We start from the raw sequence: 23,225 nt of genomic DNA, 5'->3' as shown, positions 1-23,225 counted from the left end.
TATTTTGCAAGATTGTTTAACCTCCACTATATTTTAGGGAAATATTAAATGTTACAAGGCAACTGTTGTTACTACAAAAACACACAAAGTACACTATGATGTTTTGTTTATTTTTTTTTCATTTAAAGCTTTTTTGGGGGGGCTTTTATGCTTTTATTGGGGAGATGGACTATGAATAGAGGTAGAAATTTGGGGACAGAGCGAGGGTGGGGAACGTCATGCAGGAAAGGAGCCACAGGTCGGATTTGAACCTGGGCCGGAAGCTTCAACGACTACAGCCTCTCTCAACCTCAGTCAATGAAATGACCTTTATTTGGGACAGGCATCAATATGAGACGGGACCTTGCACACAGCACAGATGGTTAACATTGTAAAGTTGTATAATAGTTGACAGTGTACAAATTAGGATATTAATAAACAATAAAACAACAGATCACTCATTTTGCTTTGTAACACAGTTTATCTATGCCGACTTGTTGCCCTGCAGGGGGCAGAGGGAGAGACCCTGTTAAATAATCACTGAGTGTTTAAAAAATCATGATAGTATTTACATGATCACCTGAGAAGTACAAGTCAATAAAGCCGTCAGATAAATGTAGTGGAGTGAAAAGTGCAGGTTAATATAATTTAGAATGTAAAAGAGTAAACTTTAAAAAAAACATGCATAGAAATGAGGTAATACTCTAATTTACTTAAATATAGCTTCCTATTTTTCCTATAAAATACAAAATCTGTTTTTCAGTCGGTGGCCCTGAAGCGCTTGTGGTTGTCCTCCTGCTGTAACCAGTGTCCACCGACAGATGGCGCCCCCCTCTCCTACAACAGCTGTACTGCTCCAACACAAACACAGAGCAGTCAGTCCGGCAGGCTTTCCTCGACAGTGTGAGCAGCCCACGCGAGTCTCGGTTAAAAAAACGTTTCCGTTTGGGTTTTCAGCGGGTCCTCGCGCTCTTTTTGAAGCTACTGTGGACATTTACGAGTGTGACATTTTTTACTGTCGCTTTTGAAACCAGTGAGACCAGTGAGACCTCCAGGACGTGGGGCAGACTGCTCGCCAGGTCCAGCAGCTTCTCTTGTCCGTCCGGTCTGAGTGTTTACGCAGCTGTATGGAGACCAGGATCTGACTGAGACCCACCCAGCATGGTAAACTGAACTCTTATAAGGCTTAAATAAGTTAATATGTTAAGGAAGCTTACACTCTTCTGTTCATGTGTCTGAGCGTTCAGCTTTTTATAACACTTTGTCTATGAGTCTTGCACAATCTCAGAGGTTTGAGCCAAAACAAAAAGCAGCTAATGCGATTAAACTGAAACTACTGTGAAGGAAATAGTTAAAGATGTAGAGGATAGTAGCATATAACAAAAGTAACTCGTCGTGTTTTAATGTTATTTAATGCTTCATGTGGAAAAAAGGTCGACATGAATTGAAGGGAGGCTTTAAGCTCCAGAAAGTTGAATTATGCTCTGTGGGAATGAAATAACTTTATTGTTGTTTGCACTTAACTGGACAATAGACAGTTGAAAGAGAAAGGTATTTAGAAAAAAGAAGGTAAAATAATGAATCTGTGCCTTGAACTGATAATAAGCTGCAATTTTGGCTGTTGTTTGTGTGATACTCTGTTTAAATCAAAATATCACACAGTCCTTATTTGGCCTCTTAATGTTAGACTTTCATCTGTTTATCAAACAAAACAAACAAACAAACAAGCAGGCATGCCATTCATGGATTTACAGATGTATCATTCATGTTGTTAGCTTAAACACTGATTGAGATTTATATCCAAACTTTTTAACTTGAGTGAATTTGTGGAAAAATGAAGTCAGAGCCGGATGTTTTCCCAGGTCATATGGATAAAAAAGCCAAGCCGTTAAAGGAGAATTTTGGATAGCAACTTTAGAGCCGGGTTTTCAGGACCCACTGCCAAGTCCTTCGTGGTAAATCTGGACCCATAATTCAGATGGTGCCAAAAAAAAGTGACAGAGGAGAAGGAACAAAACAAACAAGATCTAGATCTACGTCACTCAGTTTGATTTTCCAGGCACACATCTGTGACCCACTGAAAACGACTCCTCTACCCACTTTGGGGGATCCCGACCCACCAGTTGAAAACCACTGTTTTAGAGTAAGAGTATGCTAATGCCCCTAATGCAGCGCTATGCCTCTCTTTGGCCTAAGAAGAAGAAGTCTTTAATTTGTGAGCTAATTATGACAGTCTGAATCGGGCTGGATAAACAAATATACCGCTTTGAACACCATTGAATACTGAGTACAACTCAGCAACAAACACCTACATGAGAAACACTTTCCGCTTTTAACCTGAGAGGGATTTCCCGTGGTTGTAAAGACTACCAAGTCTTCCTGTTTACACAGTGTGAAGCACACCTGTCCTGATGTGTGAAACTAACATGTTCTCACACTGATGTTCTTTTAGTGTCTTCTACAAATCATCAACAACTAATGTGACACACATAGCAGTTTCCTAATAGCATCAGGAAGATGTTTACTGCAGTGTAACCTCAACCCTGGAACACGCCTTGAGGGGTGTCTCTTGAATTTCCTTCAGTTCATTCGTTGAGGTGTCCCATGACAGCATTTGTTTTTCAACCTAAATGCCTCCTTACTGTAGTCCTCTAATTCCTCACAAACCAGAAAACAAGCTCAAAATGGTCAGCTGAAATCCTGTATTTAAAAAAATGATCATCAAAATAATCTGAGAAACCTTCCTAGTTCCTCCTCGCTGTCACTGGAAACGTTGAGATATTTGAAAGAGTGTCTCTAGAAACAGAGACAAAAACTTTTAAAAATTGTGCTCCAGTCCAAACTCTGTCAGGACCCTGAGTCCAAACCCGCTCCTTCAAACAGACGTTGTGCCGTTTGCAGCAAGTTTAGTCTATGTGTCTGCCTTATCAGCATGAGAATTACCTTTTGTGCAAAGCCTGACAAACAGAGGTACAAAGAGAATATGAAGTGACAGAGTTACAGCAGAGAAAGTGAACTTTTTTTACCCTAGTTTTTAATGCATGTCATTCTTACACGACTTACAAGAAATTCACCTCCAGGTATCCCAACATGAGAAGTGAAGGTCATGTAGAACAGGTATCATTTTCAGCATTTTGCACACATGAAACAGGAAAACATGAACCCTGACAGATTCTTATAAATTGTTCAGGACATTTTTAAAATAAACTAAGAAAAGGAAGATTAAAAAATAGTCCAATTAAGATTTATCGGCCGGTTTGGTAGAAGATTGCATATATAAAGGTTGGAAGAAAAATACAGTAACACTTGAATAACAAGATATTATAGTTTAAAGGAGCAATATGTAACTCTGACACCTAGTGTTTAAAATGGGTACTGCAGTCCAAATTCAAAACATTGAAGTAAGCTTTTCCCCCCGCCCCCTCCTCTCTAGAGTGGATGCTCACTCAGGTCACCATGTGGTGGACTCTGAAGCTTCAGTGTTTATCCAGCTCTGCATGGGTCTGTAAACCTTTCTGCGTTCTAACCTCTCTCCATTTTTCAAAAGCATCTCCAATATTGATCCTAGTTTGAGCACGTTTCTGCTCGTGGAGCTTATTAGAAACATGCAGAAGCTTTTTTTAGTTCAGGTAGAATCAAGATATATCTGACTGCTTATATCACTGCAACAGCTGTTGGTTTGATGTGACTTACTTTTCTGGGAGGAGGTCACAGAAGTTTTGGCCATGAGGAAATAAAAAAACAGCTTTTAGGCAGATGTTTTATGCAACCAAATACGAAAACGACAAGACAATTTTTTCTGTGATTGACAAGGAAACTAGGAATCGAGTTTAAGACCGTTTTTATTAATAAACTCAGGACAAGCATGCCAAAGGGAAAGACAACAAAGGAGCCAAACTTCAGGTCTGAAAAACTAAAAAAAGTAAGGCTGGATTTCAATTGTACTGGCAGGAAGTCAGCGCTGGTGGCTACAGATTGATGTCAAGTTTAGAATCAAAGTGTTTACTGTTTCGAAACACGCCTCTCCAGGAAGACTAAACAGTGTGAATCCCAAGAAGCAAAATGATGAATAAAACATGATGCTGCTCCCTGCTGTCCAATCACTGAGGTTCACTATAATTCACCACTTAGGTTCAATTTGGATGATTTAAATGAGTCAGTTTTTTCAAATGAGTTGGAAGAAATATGTTACAGTAGACAATTTTATTTAAAGAAAAATACAGAGAAACTGATTTTAGCATCATTCTTGTATCTTAACTAGGTCATCATGGAGATTTTAAATGAAGATAATTATAAGAAACGTGTCAAAATAAAAAAACTAGAGATTTATTTATTGCCTAAAGTTAAATACTCAAACACATTGAATAAGTCTATGTGGGACAGAAATACTGAATCAACTTAGTTTAAATGAATTTCTTGATATTTACGGAGCACATGCTACATTCAGCCCTGAATAAAGAAACACAGAAATCAATCATATCAGTCAGAGTCATGCAAGCCAACATTTTGGGGGTGGGGGCAACAGTAGATCAATCTTTAACACTGATGTGCTGACTACTTGTGAATTTTACTTCAACAACATTTAGTGTTTCATACTCGAAATCAGTCTTTTTGGAAAGTCTCTGTCTCGTCTCAGAATCAAAAGCATCTTTACTTGGTCTCGTCTTGGACTGGGTGGACTCCAGATTTTAAATCAAGACCACCACTGATTGGCTGTGATTAGAAGGAAAATGCCTCTTCCTAAAAAAACAAATAACTTGAAATTCATAATTAGATTTTTTTCCCTTGGTTAATGCCGCAACATTCCCAGTGTTATGCTCTCAGTGACACGACCACTGCACACAAGATGATGATTTTTAAATTTTTAAAAAATATATTTATGTTCTTGGTCTTGATCCCTAAACGTCTCGGTCTTGGTTTTGTAGCACTCTGGTCTCGTGTATGTCTTGGTCTCGTTTAGTGTGGTTTTGACTACACCACTACATATTATTTGACCAATGCAGGTCTTTTACTGGTAACATGATCTTTTTCTTTAGGACATTGTCTTGGTTGTTTTTTTCCCTCCTCTGAAATCACGTTTCTGTAAACCAACCCAGCCTGTCATAATGATCTCAGCATGAACAGCCCACCTCTTACATTATCAACACTTCTGCAGTCGTGGATTGTTGTCGTTTTTTCAAAGAATAGTCAAATATGTTTCCTCTGCATCCTTATCTGAGACTGTCATGTACAATTTAGGGTTTTGCAGCTTTTGTCCTTTGATATAGCCTCATGTTGATAAAAAGAAATCTGCCTGCTCTCTGACTGATATTAAGACTCATGAAGCTCTGAACTAACCTTATCAACGGTGACCAGGATGTTACTTTAGAGGAAGTCATAGCTAACTTTAGCTAGCGAGGAAGAGGACTTTTTAAAATGTATGTTAACAACCTCGTCTGACTGAAATGATATTTGTCGAAGCCGGACTAACACACCTTGATAACTTGGTTGGAAACAGATGAACTTTTGCATGTGTACACCTCAATTGAACCCAAACTGGACTAGACGTTCTGCGCACGAACTACAAACCCCACGTAGGGCTGATGTGGAACTGCATAAGTGGGTAAAGCAAAGAAGAATTCTCATTGTCGTCTGCATCAAGATATCACCAGAAGCAAAGAGGGAAAGCTTGCATCGCATTTCAACCAAAAGTAGCAGCAGCAGTTTTCTAAAGCATTCAAAATAACAATCTAGAAATGATTATTCTTTATGCTGATGGTCTAATTTGCTTTGGTTAGTCATTAAGAGTCATCAGAACCTGTTCAAAACTCCTCAGGAGCTTTAGAGAACTGCTGATTAAAGAAAATGTGTGAGTGTGACACTGACTGGAATTCAAGTGTGACATTGATCTGTTGAATGGAGTCAAAGTTTCAGTTTTAAAGTGGATACATTGCCTGAAGCTGTAGGCTCTCTTTCAGAGTAATTTCTGTGTAAAGTTACTTTATTTGTTTAGGCATTGCTGCTCAAAGACGTAATCCAAGTGCAAACAACACAAGGCTTAAATGTTAGTTTCAGGAACCGGGCTTAAAGGATTCAGTTTAACGTTCACACTTAAAAACTGAGCAGAAGTCAGGAAACGTTTCTTATATTTTACTGTATGTTTGAATTAAAACATATTGATATTCAAATTAGATCAGTTCAGGTGAATCAGATATCAGAGAGCCTCTTCTGATTTGACCTTTTCTTGTATTTCATCTCAAATGTTTTCGCTTCCTTTTTGTTCGCCTACATTGTAACGATATCTAGTGTCCTTTAAAATGTGATGATTTTATGACTTCACTGTTTTGTTTTACGGCCTTTGTAAAAGCCTTTGTAACCTGGATTTGAAAAAGGGTTGAAGGTTATTATTCTCAAATGAAAATGAGAAGTCTTCACACTTGGTGTGAAATCCTGCATAAGATGCTGAAGTTTGTTTCCTCAGGGAAATCCTGCAGAACCCAAAATTCTTACACGCTTACAAATGATATGTTCAGAGGGGAAAGGAATTTTCTGGAGTTGTTTGTCCCTAAGAGTTCCAAGAATTTTGTAAAATATTTGCTTGGTGAGTTCAGAGCAGCAGGATGTTGTATAGAAAAGGCTGATAAGGTCTGATGTATAAATTGGAGCAGGCTTTGCAAACTTTAACATTTGAGTATTTGACCTGGCACTTTACATTTCTATGACTCTAAATATTAATGACCTAATGATATGACCTAAATCTCTTATCTCTATAAAGCAGTTAAGGGGTGTTCCTGGTTATTGGAAGTGGTGGGCTGGGCCTTACGTGCCTGGGTGGACTGCACGGAGGAGCTAACATTTGCCACATGTTTCCTCGACAGCTCGACACCATGGCTGCCGCTCTCACTCTGCTCTTCCTTTTCCTTCACATCTTCTCCTCTTCAGCGCTGGAATCAGCCCCCCGGCAAGGTATGTTTATTCATTCAGATATTAATTTAGAAACTAACACCTTGAGTTCATTTAGATTTTTAAACTTGAGACTTTTTAAAATAACTTTTTCTTTCACATATTGTGTGCACTTTTCTTTAACATCTGCACATGGAAAAGTGTTTTCTGGTCATTTTTGGATGCCCTAGTTTTCCATTGTTTTTTTTTGTTTTGTTTTTTCAAAGGAATCAAAAAATTGCACAACACCAGGTGGAATGAATGCTTGAGACAAATCTGTTTTTTAATTGGCCACAGAACATTTGAAGGCCAGGAGAGTATCAAACATGTAAAGGTGCATTGTTCCTGAGATGTTTTGGTGTTTAAATGAATATGAAGTGAGTTGCACAGCAGCCAAGCTCTCCTCAGAGAGCCGCATGGAACAGCAAAGTGGATTTCTAGTGAAGTGGCTTCCCAGGAATTCTGGAGAGCGGAGAGTACTCCACCACTGAACAATGAGAAGCTGTTTAGTGTGTAGAGGCCCTGCTTTCTACTCAACAGCCCTTCAGTGGTTGAAGAAAGGCTGTGTATTTGCATACATGGAACGTATTTTGTCCACAGATGTAAACAGGGTCTGCACTGACAATAAAATTCACATAAGGACATCCTGTGCTTTTGTCTTGTTACACAACACTGTCAGTAATTTAGCAGAGGCGTGGACGAAGGACGTGTTCCTCTCTTCTCCTGCTCTGCAGCTACTCCTTTTTATTCTCTTTTTGTTTCATGTCCCAATTTGGCATCAGACAAGGCTGCTCTGTACGGGCACGTTTTTCACTTCTATTGAACTGTGCACACTGCCAGAATAAAATCAATAACAGGTTTACAAACTTCTAACAGCCTGCAGATTTCTGATTGGCTGCCTTGTATTCATATGTTATGAAATGATTCAGTCACTCAACAAAATGTGAGGATGAACGGCTGCTTGTCTACTAGGAGGAACAACTAAAAGTTTGAGAACATAAATATTGATGATACCAGAATCCACTTAAAGCGTCTCTAGCCTCACTCAGACTGATATGTACCCCCCTGTGATGTTTCACCTTCAATCTGGATGTTGCAGAGGCGTAATGAGGGGACGAAGTGATCCCCCCTATGCGTGTGTGAACGTCTGTTGGCTGAATTTAGTTACTTCACCTTAGTGTAAAAGATCCTCTAGAAATGATCTGGATTTCATGTGTAAAATGGGATTAAGGTAAACCTATAGATTCAAGCAAAACTCTCTCCAGATTTGAACACGTTGTTTCTTCATTTTGCATGATGTCTAAGTGAACTAAGGATAATGAAGGTAGACGGTCTGGATGGATGATGGGTTGTAAAACAGGACTTTTAATGAAGTGCACCTCTGTCCTTCAATTTCTATCTTTCTCTTTTTTCGAGACCTCCATATTTTGAATGAATTATTGAACCAGAAGAGAGTATCTTTGTTCTCTATGCTGCTCAGCTAAAAACCCTTTTACATGAAGTAGACCTTATAAAGGGTTTTATTTATGTTCTCACAGGTTAAATACTTTGTGTTCGTATATGTCCTCACATTTTCGATACTTAGATCTCCTTTAATTTAATGATCAATAGTATCAAAAAGTAGTAGCTTTAAAATTTAAATCTATAGACCCACAGTCATATTTTGCACCCAAGCTTCCACAAGCAAAAGAGAGAGGGAGCACCGTCTAAATTGAACAAATGTAATTGTGCTATTTAGACAATGTGCCAGTGTTTGCCTGCAAATATTTGGTAGTTAAAAACAAGTCCTTACCGACTAAATATTCCTATTTGTAGAACAGATAAAGGTGTTGATGTTGCATTTTTTACCAGAATCGTCTTGTAGTTCAAAAATCTGGTATCTTCACAACCCTATTTCCTACGTTAGGATTTAAAATCCACTTACTGCCACTGATGCTGTACTTCTTAAAAACCAACAACTAAAGTTTTTTTTTAGATTTTTTGATATCTCCAAGTGCTGTATATACTTAATGTATTTTTACCATTCAAATTGAATAAGAGATTTCCATCCCTCTCTAAATCCTTTTACATCTTGAACTGTAGAATATCCTTTGAAAAGCTCTTGCGTTGTTGTGAGAAAAGGACCCTGGGAACATTGAGAGGACTGTGAGAGTTTCATGTTTTGTTTTTTTCTTTGGAAATCAAGAGACGTTTCCTTTTAGAGCGCTGGACACCCAAAATAACTCCTCTCTCTTTAGTCACAGGAGCTAAAACCCTTAGACACGACTGGTACCTGTTGTGGAAAATAAGTGATTTTCCCTCCTTAAATCTGATCACCACTGATAAATCACTGAGGAATCAAGACGTTAGCTCTAATATGATGACTTTTCTTGGCTGTAGAGGTGGCTCAGTGTCACTGTCGGACAAACAAACAATCAAAGCTTTTTTTCTGTGTGTTTTGCCCATAAAGCTTGTTAAGCTTGTAAAGATCCAGTAATGAATGATTAGAACATTGTGGCCTTCAGCCAAGGAAGGAAGTGGCTTTTCTAAACGCTGAGGATGAGGTATTTCCCCCCCCGAGAGCGCACTGATTGATGTGTGAACACGTGACTCTCTAAATAACTGTTTGCCCTGTGTGCTCACAGGAAAGACATTAATAAACGCTTCCCACTAAAACGCTGTTTACATGCTGATATATGCTACAACCAGAAAGACTCTCATCACCAGCGAGAGGCTGTTTGACCAAATGAGTTTGATGGTAAATGTGCGCTCCTGAAAATTAAGGGATTTGCTAAATGTAGGAACAAGTTCTTGGAAGGACATTAATGCTAACTGTTCTTTCCTGCTTCCTTTTCAATTAGGGCTCAGAGGAAATGCCTCTCGACTTATCAAAACAGATTGAGCAGGGATGTTTTGTTTCACCCTGAAAGAGCCTACCTGGGCAGCACTCGGAGAGAAAAAGAAAAGTCACGCTGTAAACATGTTTACTTTGTAAGGTTTGCAGTAATTAGCCTCAGGAAGAGGAGCACAATGATGAGAGCGCAATGTTAATTGATAATAAGTTCTTGGTAATTGTGTGTTTGCTTTGCAGCTCTGATGGCTGTGTTCAGAAAGTGCTCGGCTTCCACTGCTCTCGTGTTTACTTACACCAGCAGTGAACTCTGTGCAGCAGCTGCTGAGCAAACACAGCAGCACTGGGAAGCATGTTACGTTTAAAGTTATTCCAGTCTGACGAGTAAAATACTGCCTGTCAATAAGCACACAGTAACAGACATGTAGCAGTACAGACAGGATGTTAAGTTGGACAAATGTCCCTCTGAGGAGTAATAAAACCATTTTTTTCCCAGACACTGTTGATCCTTTCGAACATGTTTTAAGTAAATGTGAAGGCAGAACGAGGTCCACAGTTATGACATCTCGGCTTTTGTCAGCTTTAAATCTGACGACATGTTAATTCCTGTGAACAGATATTAAGAGCAGCTAATAATCTGTTTCAGACCCAACATTTAACTTGAGTTAACAATCTGTGTGACATTGTGTTGTTTATGCCAATCAGCGTTCAGATTTACAGACTAACTGCAAATGCTTCAGAAATTATCCTTCTGACCTCCATTTAGGGTTAGGGTAATTTTTAAAGTAGTTTTCTTCTCTTGTGGACAGACCTGACAAGTAGTTTTTCTGCAGACTTTAGATCTGTTAATTAAAGTAAATCACAAGAAAAGTTGTTCTTATTTGGGTTCATACTAGTGCCCGACTGATATAGGATTTTAGGGGGCCAATATTGATTTTGGGGAGAAAAAAAATGTGAGGCCGATATCTTTAGATCTATGTTCAATCTGTAGATATAGATATAATTTTACACATTTATTGCGTTGATCCCTCAAATGCAGATATCAAACACTTGTGTAAAAGTGAACGATGACGGTCTCTCAACTGGAAAGTAACTGAGCATGTACGTGCATCACCGCTTGACTCTCTGGAGAGTGATGATGCTCCTTGTAATCCATATAGCGCCCTCTGCTGGTAGTTACTAAATTATGTTCACAATAGATAAAGTTCGAAAAAAGTGTCTGTTTTCATGAACTGCCGCTCCATGCACCGGCTCGCTTCTGACTCTCTCTCTAAGGCTCTGAAGTGCCCACGTTCAGAGTCCCCACGTGTGCCAAATCTGATCTGATCGGTCGGCCTGTCGGCTCTGCCGTAATTGGTCAGTTGCTCAGCACGGTTCTCGGAAATGTCCCGCCCCTTTTACCATATTGGGAAAGCAGCCACTGGCTCCGTCCGAGGGGAGCATAAATATTAGCACCTTAGCACTACTGTGCTACCGCAGGCTACAGCATATCGTGGGCGTGCTACAGAAGTTAACGGGCCTACATCATGAGCTGCAGGGCTTGCCACAACGAGCCAATGGGCTTAGCTCAGTGATCTCACACTGACAATGATGTCGGACTGACAAATTTTTATCGAGGGGGGCTAGAACCGAGCGTTACATGCAGCTAATGCTACAGCTAACAGGAGGACGTAGGAGAAGCAGTGTTTCCGCGGACTTTGAATTTTTGCAAATAGATGTGCCTAAACATGCACAGGACACTTGGAAAACACACTAAAGAGCATATAAAACCAGAAAAAGCATAATATGGAACGTTTAAATGAAATGCTGTTTGACTGGTGAATAAATCGAGTAATATCGGCGCATATCTGCGATACAATTAGCCGATACAGATAGTTACTGGGTATGCTAATATCGGCGGATATCATCAGCTGGACGATTAATCAATCCGGCTCTAGTTCATACCACTGAAGTGAGCCAGAGTGAAGCCTCTGTGTAATAAACTATTGACATGATGCTGCAGATGTGTTTTATTTTATCAATATAAAAGAAACATGTTAATGAATATACCTGGCATGATATCCATTTAAGAAATCAGATAAATGTTAACAGACGACCCCCTTAGGCCCTTATTTCCCTTCAACAAAGTACCCCTGTTGCCAAAACCTAACCTTGGGAAACCCTGTTTTTTTTTTTTTTATTATAACAGAAAGCATTGCCACATGAAATCCTTGCAGGCTACTTCTTTCTTTCCCTCAGCTTTCATTTGGTTTGAAAACGAGAAGTACAAGGTGACATGTTTTGTTTGAGACAAGGTTGCAAATGAATGTGGTGTTGTAACCTTAGTGACTGGTATGGTTAAATTCTGTCAAAGTACATGTGACTTGTACATAATGTGATATGCTACATCTTCTCAAAGGTTATTTTACCTTCCATTTACTTACATAACTTACGATAACTTACAAAGATCTTAATGTGTTTATCAGGAAATACATGAAAGCACTTTTATTCAGGTTGACCTTACAGGTTCTTACAGTCTTTGTTCACAGAGTCAGTACCCTTTTTCCTGCTCAAGTGTTTTCATCACTTTGATGAAACACCGCTGTTAATCCAATGCTATGATAAAGTCGTCCTGTCTTGTACGGATTCTAAGAAACTCCAAGATATTCTTTTAATGTCAGCAAAGATTCAGACTGGCCACCATTTCTATTTCAGGAACTTAGGGTGCTTCGGACAGGAATGTGCCTAAATACTCTTGTGAACACCAAGTGGATATCATAAATCAATCTTGCAAAATGATTGTTCTAACACATTTTCCCTGTCTCATTTCAAATACAAACCAGCCAGCTGTCGTGATTTATCATCATGAAGTGAGCCATAAAACAGCTCACATTGCTGAGTGTCAAATTGATTTTTCTCTTAATCCTGAGCTCAGCACAGTTCCCAGAAGGAGTGCCGCTCTGGTAAACAGGTTATATTTAACCTGTAGCTCCCCTTCCATGAAGTACCCCGAGCAGGCCAAAGGTATTCGTCTTTGCTCCCAGTGCTGCCCCTCTGCTGCAGGGGAGCCGTCTTGTCCTCGCACGTCTCAGCACTCAGCCAGCGCGCACCTGCGTGCGTGCGTGTGTGTGCGTGTGTCCCTTCAATGTTTATGTCATCAGTAATGCTGCTGCTGTCCCCAGAATCACTGATCACACCCGCTCCTGGTAACACAATCAGCAGCCTTTACTCAAGTGAATGTAATAAAATAAAGCTCCCTCAGCTCTTTATTTAAAGGGACAGTCACACTTCACCTGCATTAAACAGGTGTTACTCTATGTCAATGCAGATATTTTTATATCCACTTATTGGTAGCGAGATGCTCTTGGAGTTATCTATGTAAATATTATTCTGTCGACGTGTGAATCCAGGTTATGGTGAGCACTTCATACTGAAATGGTGAGGCCTAAACATTTGGCATAAACACATTTTTCATGTAAGTACATACTACGTACACATTTAATGGGATAGTTCAATCACTTTTGGACACTCCGGCTGAAGAACTCGTATGTGATGCTTTGAAGTAGTGCTTAAATAAATTGGCTTGCTGACGGTGAAGTATAGCACTGAAAAATGTCTTAATATACTGTGATTGAATTTTAGATTGTTTCTTCCCTAAAATTAGCTAAATACCATGGTATTAAAGGCCCCGTCTGTGGCATTAAGCTTAGCCTCCGTGCTGTCACTCACCGGTTTCTCAAGAAATGGGCGGGGCTTACCGGCATATCCTCAGGGTAATACATTTCCTATAGTCAAGTACCTCACACAACTCCACTTCAAAAATAACTAACTATCCCTATAACCATTTTTTTAAGTATTGTGACAAATCTATTCACTGAGACAGGTTTTTCAATATGGCGACCGACATCAATGGGCGTCAGAAGTGCACTTAAGAAACCAATGGGTGACGTCACTAACACTACGTCCATGTTTATACAGTCCATGGTCTAATTACCAAACCTGCACTTCTGCACTTACACTAGCTATAGAATTGTTGTTCCTAGGGGTGTGACATCAGAGGCCCCACAATACGATATTATCTTGAAAATGGAACTTGTTCAAATTGAATTGTGCAACCCCTTTAGCAATTAAGAAGCATATTTGCTGTTAATATTAAAAAAATTATTGATACTCGACGATCATGAATCGATATAATATGGGCACTCAAAATATTGGGATGCTATGCTGTATCTATTTTTCTTCTCTAGTATTTCCACTATTTGGTCATTTCATGCATTGCAGTAAATGAGTGCATCTGTTTTTTGCAGTGAGTTTATGTTAAATCTGGCTACTTACTGCTCAGCATTTACAAAAAAACAAATCACTTGGTCTTCAGTTTGTGCAATCTGTGTGTTTAAAGCCACTGCCAATCACATCTGATAGAATACTCCACGGTTGTAGTACTTCACCTCCTTTACATTGTCGGACTCAAAATGGACAGCTGGAAAAACAAATCATCATAGATGACGCACTAGAAACAGATGTGGTCATTATTATTCCACATATGCTTCTTTGTGTGAAAATATGGCGCCTGTACGAACAACACAGTTTGGTTATTATATTGCATTAAGCCCCCTCGCCTCATAAAGAGATGTGGAGCATGCTACAGACGTCTGTATGCTCCAATTGGGATTTCAAAGGCTACAAAAGACACAGAAAGAACAAATAAACAGCATGACAATGACATCTTTACAGGGTATTCCTGTGTTTTGTTTTTATTGTATTCTGACATTTGTCTGTTTACAGTGTATATGTAATTTGCGAGTGCGCAAAAAATGAATCTGACATGCTGAGAATCAGAGCTCTGTGGTTATATGGTTTCAGTGCGGGCTGTAAAACAGGAGCCGTTGAGTCGTAATTTCTGTGCAAATGCTTTTCTGAGTACAGAGAAACCTACTCCACAACAGCCATGGCAGTGAACTCTCCCGCTGCAGCTTTCACGGGAAAAGCTGAGAGATTTCCAGGAAACCGCTGATTTTGGCTCTGTGGCTTGGCTGCTCGCAGGAGTTACATATATCAGCATGTCTCTGAAGTGGAGCCTCCTGCTAAAACAACAATGAGTCAGAGCAGATGCAAACAAGGAAATACAGCAAAACAGAGCCAATCATAACTAATAATATATGTAATTATTCTCTATGTCCCCCCACAGTGCTCCCACAGAGACCTCCACACCTCACTGGCTGCTTCTCTGCCAACATGGAGACTTTCCGCTGCAGATGGAATGTCGGGACGTTTCAAAACGTCTCTGAGCGAGGAGATCTACGCTTACTCTACATCAAGAAAAAGTGAGGGGGAAAACATTTGTCATCACTAACACAAAAATTTATTTTTAGTTCTTTTGTTCACTCTCTTGTTCTTTTGATTGAACTAGGCAGAGTGTAAAGGATTAGTTAGGACTACAGACATTAAACGCCTGGACTATCCATGGTTGAAAGAAACCAAAGTTGTGTTGTTTTATTTAAGAATCAAAAATGAAACTATTAAAGAATCTGTGTAAATGTTCACGTTCATATTATTAGAAACATTTTCTGCATGTAAAACAAAAAACACAAAACACACAAGAATCTCTTGTGCACCAAGTTTTGTTAAAACCGGACTTTGTGTATTTCTGTTTGATGTAAGGATTTAAGGAAACTTTACAGAGATAGTCAGGAATTCATTTTTTTTATTCAAGGAAGTATGAAACAAAATACTTTTGGCATCCTTACCATTGGCACGCTCCCATTGAATCGTTTTGTTTTGTTTTTTTCAGTTTGTTCCAAAAGAAAATGTCTTATAATACTATAAATATCAAAAACCATATACAACATCTTATTGTCTGTAGAAAATGAATTTAACTTATTGCAGGATATTCAGGATATTCATTGTGGTATTCATATTGCTGGACCAAGCAGCAACCTCTAGAAGCTGGCTCCAGGAACACCTGAAGTCACATACACACAAGAGGTGAAAAAGTTTTTACAGCAGAAATAAACATGTTCACAGCCTGGTACAAAAAACAAAATACATCTGATTAGTTATTGTCATCACTGGCACACACTGTATGAGGGGTAAATTTTTTTTAAAAGGCTTCATTTTAATTTTATGAACGATACTTGTTATCCATAGTAAGGTATGTAGCTGACCTGATTGACAGGTGGGCGCAATGTAACGGTTCGTCAGGAGGTTTAAAACCCGCCTCAGCTCCAGCTCTCAGCCTGTCGTTATGTTGACTGAAAGTTTGGCTGAGACAGCATTTCCAACATGGCGGCTGCTGCTGATGAGACTCTAGAGCCCCCTGCAGGAACAGATGGCTGATGTCACTCAGGCTTCAAACATTAATGTTTACAGTCTATGCTCTGGACACACTGTTAATCCAGCTATGAGTTTCTCTCCCGGTTAAATAAATAAGAAGATACATTTTTTTCTATCATTGATTTATCAGATATCAGCTGTTAAACATGAAAAGACTTTTATCAATTTCTACAAGAAGAATTAGGATAGTAAATCATTAAATTATCACTTGGCAATGATGGACTTACTTATTGTAAATGAACGAGAAAATACATGCATGCCCCAGCAGTTTCAGCCCCCCACCCACGCCCGACCTTTATTATTTATCATGCCCAACTGCCACCAAGGTCAGGCAGAGTTTCTTTTACAACTCACCTGTTGACATTATTTCTGAACTTTATCTGGCATATAAAGCACCTGCTCAGTCTTTGTTGACAAGTCAAAAGTCCAGTTGAGGCTGCACATGTTTTTTTTAGGTATTAGCCTACTTTTAAAGAGTTACTCTGAGGACATGACAGAATTATACCGTATATTGTATAGTAACTATTAAACTACTCGGGTACTTGAACTCCACTTACATTGATGCCCAAATACCATGGCAGAAGGCTTGATTAAAGGACAAGCCTGACATTATTTCTTCTTCTTATCCCACGACAAGCTCCAAAGTGACAATGTGTTCTTTCAAGTTTCGCTCAATACTTACTAAGATATCTACTGTGACTATTTTTTAGCCCAAGCCTCAAAGTTCCTGCTGGAAATAAAATCAGTAAATCAAAACAAGAAACCTGCAACTGTACAGTTTATTTTAGAATTTCAGAAATTCTCAGCACCCTGTGGTTTTGTTTTTATTAAACTATAATCAAAGGAGGAAAGTGCATTTCATAAGGACTTTTTTTAGCTGTGGATTAATTCACTAGTGAGTGGATTCTATAAGAAGCTAGTCAGTGCCCCCTAGAGGACCAATACTTTATTTTTCAACCACGTTGCATTTGAGACAAAATATGCCAAACTGATCTGTCACATCCTTCCTCTCATCCTACTGCAATGTTGTTTCTCCCCCCCTTTGCAGAGCCCCCCACGCGTCTCTTAAAGAGTGGAGCGAATGTCCTCATTACAGCACCGACAGGCCGAACGAGTGCTTCTTCAATGAGAACCACACATCCATCTGGACGTACTACAGTGTCCAGCTCCGCTCCAAGGATGAAGCCATCCAGTATGATGAGAAATTCTTCCAGATTGAAGACATCGGTGAGTTTACGTCCTTACAGCGCCCACCTGTCTGAGGATTTAAAACTCATGTGCAGTGCATGTGACATTATCCCCTATCCCGTACGTTTAACTTGCAAGATAATAACCCTCAGAGTGCACGTTGGTGTATACTTTTCAGAGCAGGATGTCCCAAATAGTTAGGATTTTTTTTCCACTTCTCTTGAAACGGTCTTTTTGGGAACTGTTTGATGAAAGAAAGATAAAACAATTCTTAATCCCAACGTCCAGATAAGATAAAGTTCTGGGAGCACAAGTCAGTATATATAAAAGCCAAGAGCAGTTTTCTGGCAATTTTCCCAGAAAATGGTTATTTGTTCCCACCAGCATATCCCACAAGCCACTTGCATACAGTCATCAAAACTGTAGGTTAAGGATGATGAATACACAAGAATTCACACTGTAACTATGGCTCTTTACAAACGGGACTCATAGCTGGAAAGTTTTTTTATTTCTCATTTGTTTTGTTGAACAAGTCCTCCTCTCTTTTCTTCTTTTTATAGCTCCTTTGGCTGCTTACGTTAGCATCATTATACTCAACCAGATTTATGTCTGGAGATGTGAGAACTGTCACAGCTGTTTTTCCTCCCTTGCTCTCCTTTCACTCGTGTTGGTGCTTGCTTATTTTAGTGTTAATCTCTTTGGGATTTTTTTCTTTGTTTCTGTAGATCAGTTATCATGATGATTTATTTTTCTTTTTTTTATCATCATGTTAAAATGATTTGATTTCTTTATGGTTCTGCAGTGCAACCAGATCCTCCAGAGAGCTTGAACTGGACCCTGCTGAATGTGAGTTTGACCGGCTCTTACTATGACATCATGGTGAGCTGGAAACCGCCTCAGTCTGCAGATGTGAAGATGGGTTGGATGACCCTGCAGTACGAGGTCCATTATCGTGATGTCAGCTCCGACCTGTGGGAAGTGGTGGGTGTCTTCTAAATGTTATTTAAATGTTGTGAAATCAAAGACACACAGAGCAGTAGAATAACCACAGTGTATATCAATATCAATTTAAATACAAAAGTTAAAATAGATTCAGTAGAATAGAGATACAAGTGGACAGTGATCAGACTAATAAATGTAAACAGAACTATATGCAGTAGATGAACACCGAGTGATAATAATGCAATGGAGAAGAACATTACAACGGGAAATAAATATATATTTACACAGCTTTGTGCAAATAAGGGGGGCGCCGGATAGCTTAGGAGTTATGCTGCGCGCCCCATGTATGGAGGCTATAGTCCTCATTGCAGCGGCTATGGGTTCAAATCCGACCTCTGCCCTTTGCTGCATGTCACCCCCCAACTCTCTTATCCCAACACTTCCTGTCTCTCTTCAGCTGTCCTATCCAATAAAGGCAAAAAGGTCCCAGAAATAACAACTTTAAGTAGGCAAATATAGAATGATGAAGAGATATAGAGGGACAGGAGCTTAATAAATAAACAGAGCTGTGTGAAATTTGACAAATACTTAATGAATAAAGTGATCGTAGTGCAATGATGGTCAAAGGTACAACAGGAATAAAATGTTATGTATGGCACGTTGTTTTTATATTTCCACCTGTTTGTCTGTCCGTCTATGTGCCAGAAGTAACCACATCTGGACTATAGAACTAAACAGAGCTGTGCTGTTAGAGAGGAAGCTGTAGAAGTTATTTATTAACCAAAACCTATCCATGCTCTGCTATATTGACTGAATTTCTCACAAGCATACTATAATGAAGAGAATGAACACCATGCTGTGTTAGAGAAGATTTACAACAAGAGATTAAGACAAATAAACACAAGGAAAATGTTCATTAAGGTGATACACCAAGTTAAAAATAGGCTAATTTGAACTAGACCCAAGTACAATATGCATTCATGTTGAATCAAAAGGCCCTCTGCTGGTCAAAAGACAGAATGCAGCTTGAAGACACTGGCATTGTCTTTTTGAAACCAAGGGGTTACATCCGCTTCCTGTCAACAGTTTGATTAAAGTGCACTTTTCAGGACTCAAAACATACTTGGTGGCATTAATGGCAAACTTTTTATCATGAATGTTTCTTGGAGGAGAGGATTGCATTGCTGTAGCACTCGGGTACTTGAACCCTTTTTATTTTCCCCACAGATTGAGCCTGTGAAAGGCACACATTGCTCCGTCTACGGGCTTCAAACAAACGTCAACCATGAGGTTCGAGTTCGGTGCAAAATGCACGCAGGGAAAGAGTTTGGAGAATTTAGTGACTCTGTGTTCGTCCACATGCCATCTAAAGGTAAAGACACACTGCTATGTGTACAGGCTATCTATTCTGTGATTTATACACCGCTATATATTACATGCTTTATTACAAGATCTTTACCATAATGACCTTACAATAGGTATTATTTAAATATGTTTTGTTTGTGTATTTGCCCTGCCAGTATCGAGATTCCCTGTGGTGGCCCTGCTCATCTTTGGAGCCTTGTGTTTAGTTGCAATCCTGATGTTGGTGGTCATCTTACAGCAGGAAAAGTAAGTACTTTAGAGACGTCCTTGAAAAACTGCAACAGTGTCTCTGTTATCAGCGCTGTCATGTACAGGACATTGTGTAACCTTTCATCATCGAGGTTTGAAATCAAATGTGCATTTAGTTTCCTATTGTCATAAAATGTAACATGTTACCAACTGTTCTTTCCAAAGGTTGATGTTTATTCTCTTGCCTCCCGTTCCTGGACCTAAAATAAGAGGAATTGACCCCGAGCTACTAAAGGTATTCAAGGCAACTTCTTCATGTATTTCCTTATTTCTATTAACAGTGAGTAATCTTGTCATTCATTTCATTCAGTGTCTTTTGTTGTAAACAGTCTTCATAGTTTTTCTCATGGCAATAATCAACAGTGATCATAACAGTAAACAGGATGTAGGTAGCTTTTTGTCAGAGGTCCCGCAGCTTGACTCAGTGGCTGCTCAATTCTGATTGGCTAGAGTGGTGTGTGATGATTTTTTCCTTTGACAGATTGGCACCGGAAAAGGACACATAGATTTTGATGCAGTGATTATTAATATTTAAACATTTAATTTGCATTAACATGTTTTAATCACAAATAATGTTATTAGTTGATTATTATTTTGATTTGAGTTCTGTCCTCTTTCCTCCAGTTCTTACACTTTCTCAAGTCTACATGTTATCTTGCAGAAACTGGGTATTATGCAAGTACATCATTTACACTGCGACTTTATACAAAGTTGCCTTTGTGTGTGCACTGGTTTGCTTTTTCCATAGTTGTTGAGGCCATATCATGAGAGCACCAAACATTTCAAACTATTGAGTCATTGGCAAAGCTTTTTCCTTATTAATACTTCAATCTCTAACCGTTTTACTGGAGCTATCTGCTGCCTCACAAAACTGTGTTCCGACTTATGATAGCTGGAACAGAGTTTTATGACCACCTCATATTAAAAACTGTCATGATGGGAGCACAACCCCTCTCCAGCAAAACATCTCAAGTCTCATAGTGGTACTCCCATCATCATTGGTTTATCATAGGTCAGACCAACCTGTCTGATCATCTGATTGCACGTGTTACTGGACTTGGCTCCTCCAGTTCTCATTTTAAACATGGGGAGAGCGATTGTTTAACGCTGAAATAAAAAGCAAAAGCTAAAAAAACAAGTCCCAGGGAGTTATAAACTAGGTGTATGTGGCTTCTATGTGGTGATGCGTATCAACTTTTACTTTCTTTATCTCTCAGAAAGGGAAGCTGAGGGAGTTGACATCCATCCTGGGCAGACCCGCTGATCTGAGGCCTGAGTTGTACAACAACGACCCGTGGGTGGAATTCATCGATCTGGACATTGAGGAACAGAACGACAGACTGACAGACCTGGATACGGACTGTCTCATGCAACCCTCCCTGTGCTCAAACAGCACTCCCCTCAACATCGGTTTTAGAGATGACGACTCGGGCCGAGCCAGCTGCTGCGACCCGGATCTCCCAAGCGACCCTGAAGCATCACCTTTCCACCCTCTCATCCCAAATCAAACTTTCAGCAAGGATGAGTTACATCTTGACATCTCTGAGCCAAGCTCTCCGTCCCAGAGCCCCACCACTGGGGAGCTTCCTTTTGGAACAACAGGCAGCGAAGCGATGTACACTCTAGTGAGTGAGGTGAGGTCGTCTGGCAAGGTGCTGCTGTCACCTGAGGAAACAATTGAGGCGGAGGAAACCACTTGTAAAGACACGGGGAAAGACACCAAGGCCGAGAAAGAGAAAGAAAAGAAAGAGTTTCAGCTCATCGTGGTGAATCATGATCATGGGGGTTACACTTCAGAACTCAACGCAGGCCAAACTAGCCCAAGATGGTCATCAGGAGACATGACCCAACCCTTTGAGACAAGAGGAGACTTGAGCTTGTCGTCCCCATCTCCCTATCATGAAACAGACACCACCCCCATGTCCCCTGTTCCCCCTGCACCTGTCTACACAGTGGTAGAGCATGTTGACATGCAGAACAGCCTTTTACTGACACCAAATTCAGCACCAGCCCCCCAGCTGATAATCCCAAAGACCATGCCGTCACCAGACGGCTACCTGACCCCTGACCTTTTGGGAAGCATCACACCATAAATCAGCATAGAACTCTGTAAAGTTAAGACTATTTAATCAAAAGCAGAGCCAAGCTCAGGAGAAGCCTTTATGATTGAATTTACCCAATGACAGCTCTCCTAAAATGGTTTAGGACTGTATGTGCCTGTCCTGCCACCACCTCTGGACTCCCGCTGCTTTGTCTGACAGGACCATTAAGCTTACACTGCTTGAAGTTTGGTATGAAGGAGGAAGAGGACACGTGAATGTGTTTTACTGCAGTTGTGAAAAGGGAACCATTTGAAGGGAATAAGCACTAGCTGGGGGTTGAATGGCCTCAAGACTTTCATACTCTGAACCCCCTAAACAGGACTAAAAAGCTTGTTATCAAGTAATTGTTTTGTTAAAGCTGCATTGACCAGTTCTCAGCTACAACTCTTTTGAATGAGAAGAGACAGACATACTGTGCAACAACGAGAAAACAGTTTTGGCTATCTTGTTGGCAAACAGTTTCTGACTCACACATCTGGTCATCAAAGAAAACTCGATCATTGAATTAAAGTTGTCTTTCTGTTGATTTAATGACTTTAAGCTCAGTGTTCATTCTCAAAAGGAGTTGTAGGACCCTATCAGGGTCTTCAGTTACTAAAGTTTCCTCTTTCTCCAAGCTAGTATGGAGTGTTCATTTTGTCTGTTGTTGTGCTATGAGTCAAAACAGGCTTAAGAGCTTATTAGAGCTGCAGAGTTGTTGACAATGGTTCTAACATGACATTGTAATCTTGAGCTTTAAATCACAGAACATTAAGGTGTAAAGTCGAAAGCTTTTTAGCTGAAAGTTTGTATATATAAAAAGTGTTTTTCTTTTATAAAATCAGGTCAAATGCAAATTATATCATATGTAAAATAAAAGGGCCCATAACTGTTTCATAAGAATACATGTGTAGTGAATTAAACATCTTTTTTTATTCATGTTTTCATCAACTCTGATAATATTACTTTGCTTTTGTCACTACTAAGTCTTATGAGTTTTCATATTACGTTGTTGTCACATGAACTCCCCAAAAAAGGGAAGAATGAGCTGTATCGAGCTAACCTTACTTTGTGTTATGTTGTTCACTAAAGTTTGACACGGTAACATTTTCTACATTAAGTCTGACAGAGAAAATAGTTTTCATAGTCAGTCAGTCAGTCAGTCTAACGCAACATCAATGTTTATGAGTGCATGGACTATAAAAGATTAGGTTTTTCAGTTGGTTTTGAGGTCATCAGTGCATTAAATGCACATTTTAAGTTGGGGCTATGTGGACATCATGTGTTGAATTTGTACAGAATTAAATTTGAAGTTGCCTGTTACAAATATATATGTCTCTTGTCCTTCTGCCTTTGGG

At 39.6% G+C, this 23,225-nt stretch overlaps 1 protein-coding gene across 3 annotated transcripts; it reads left to right on the top strand.

The window, feature by feature from the left end:
• Window positions 1-845: 845 nt before the first annotated feature.
• Window positions 846-23,196, top strand: ghrb (growth hormone receptor b). 3 transcript variants are annotated; one of them, XM_020636079.3, is made up of 9 exons: window positions 846-1,143; window positions 6,837-6,924; window positions 14,898-15,033; window positions 17,091-17,269; window positions 18,033-18,211; window positions 19,400-19,544; window positions 19,693-19,783; window positions 19,952-20,021; window positions 21,004-23,196. In XM_020636079.3, exons 1-9 carry the CDS (start codon window positions 1,141-1,143, stop codon window positions 21,877-21,879), a joined length of 1,767 nt encoding a protein of 588 aa, XP_020491735.1. In that variant the 5' UTR covers window positions 846-1,140; the 3' UTR covers window positions 21,880-23,196. The 3 variants fall into 3 exon arrangements, with proteins under 3 accessions (XP_020491735.1, XP_020491734.1, XP_020491733.1); XM_020636078.3 differs by having other exon boundaries at window positions 6,737-6,924; XM_020636077.3 differs by having other exon boundaries at window positions 6,734-6,924.
• Window positions 23,197-23,225: the final 29 nt, after the last annotated feature.

This window comes from Labrus bergylta, chromosome 17 (genome assembly GCF_963930695.1).
Source record: "Labrus bergylta chromosome 17, fLabBer1.1, whole genome shotgun sequence".
NCBI lineage: Eukaryota > Metazoa > Chordata > Actinopteri > Labriformes > Labridae > Labrus > Labrus bergylta.
This window is presented reverse-complemented; position numbering and strand designations above follow the sequence as displayed.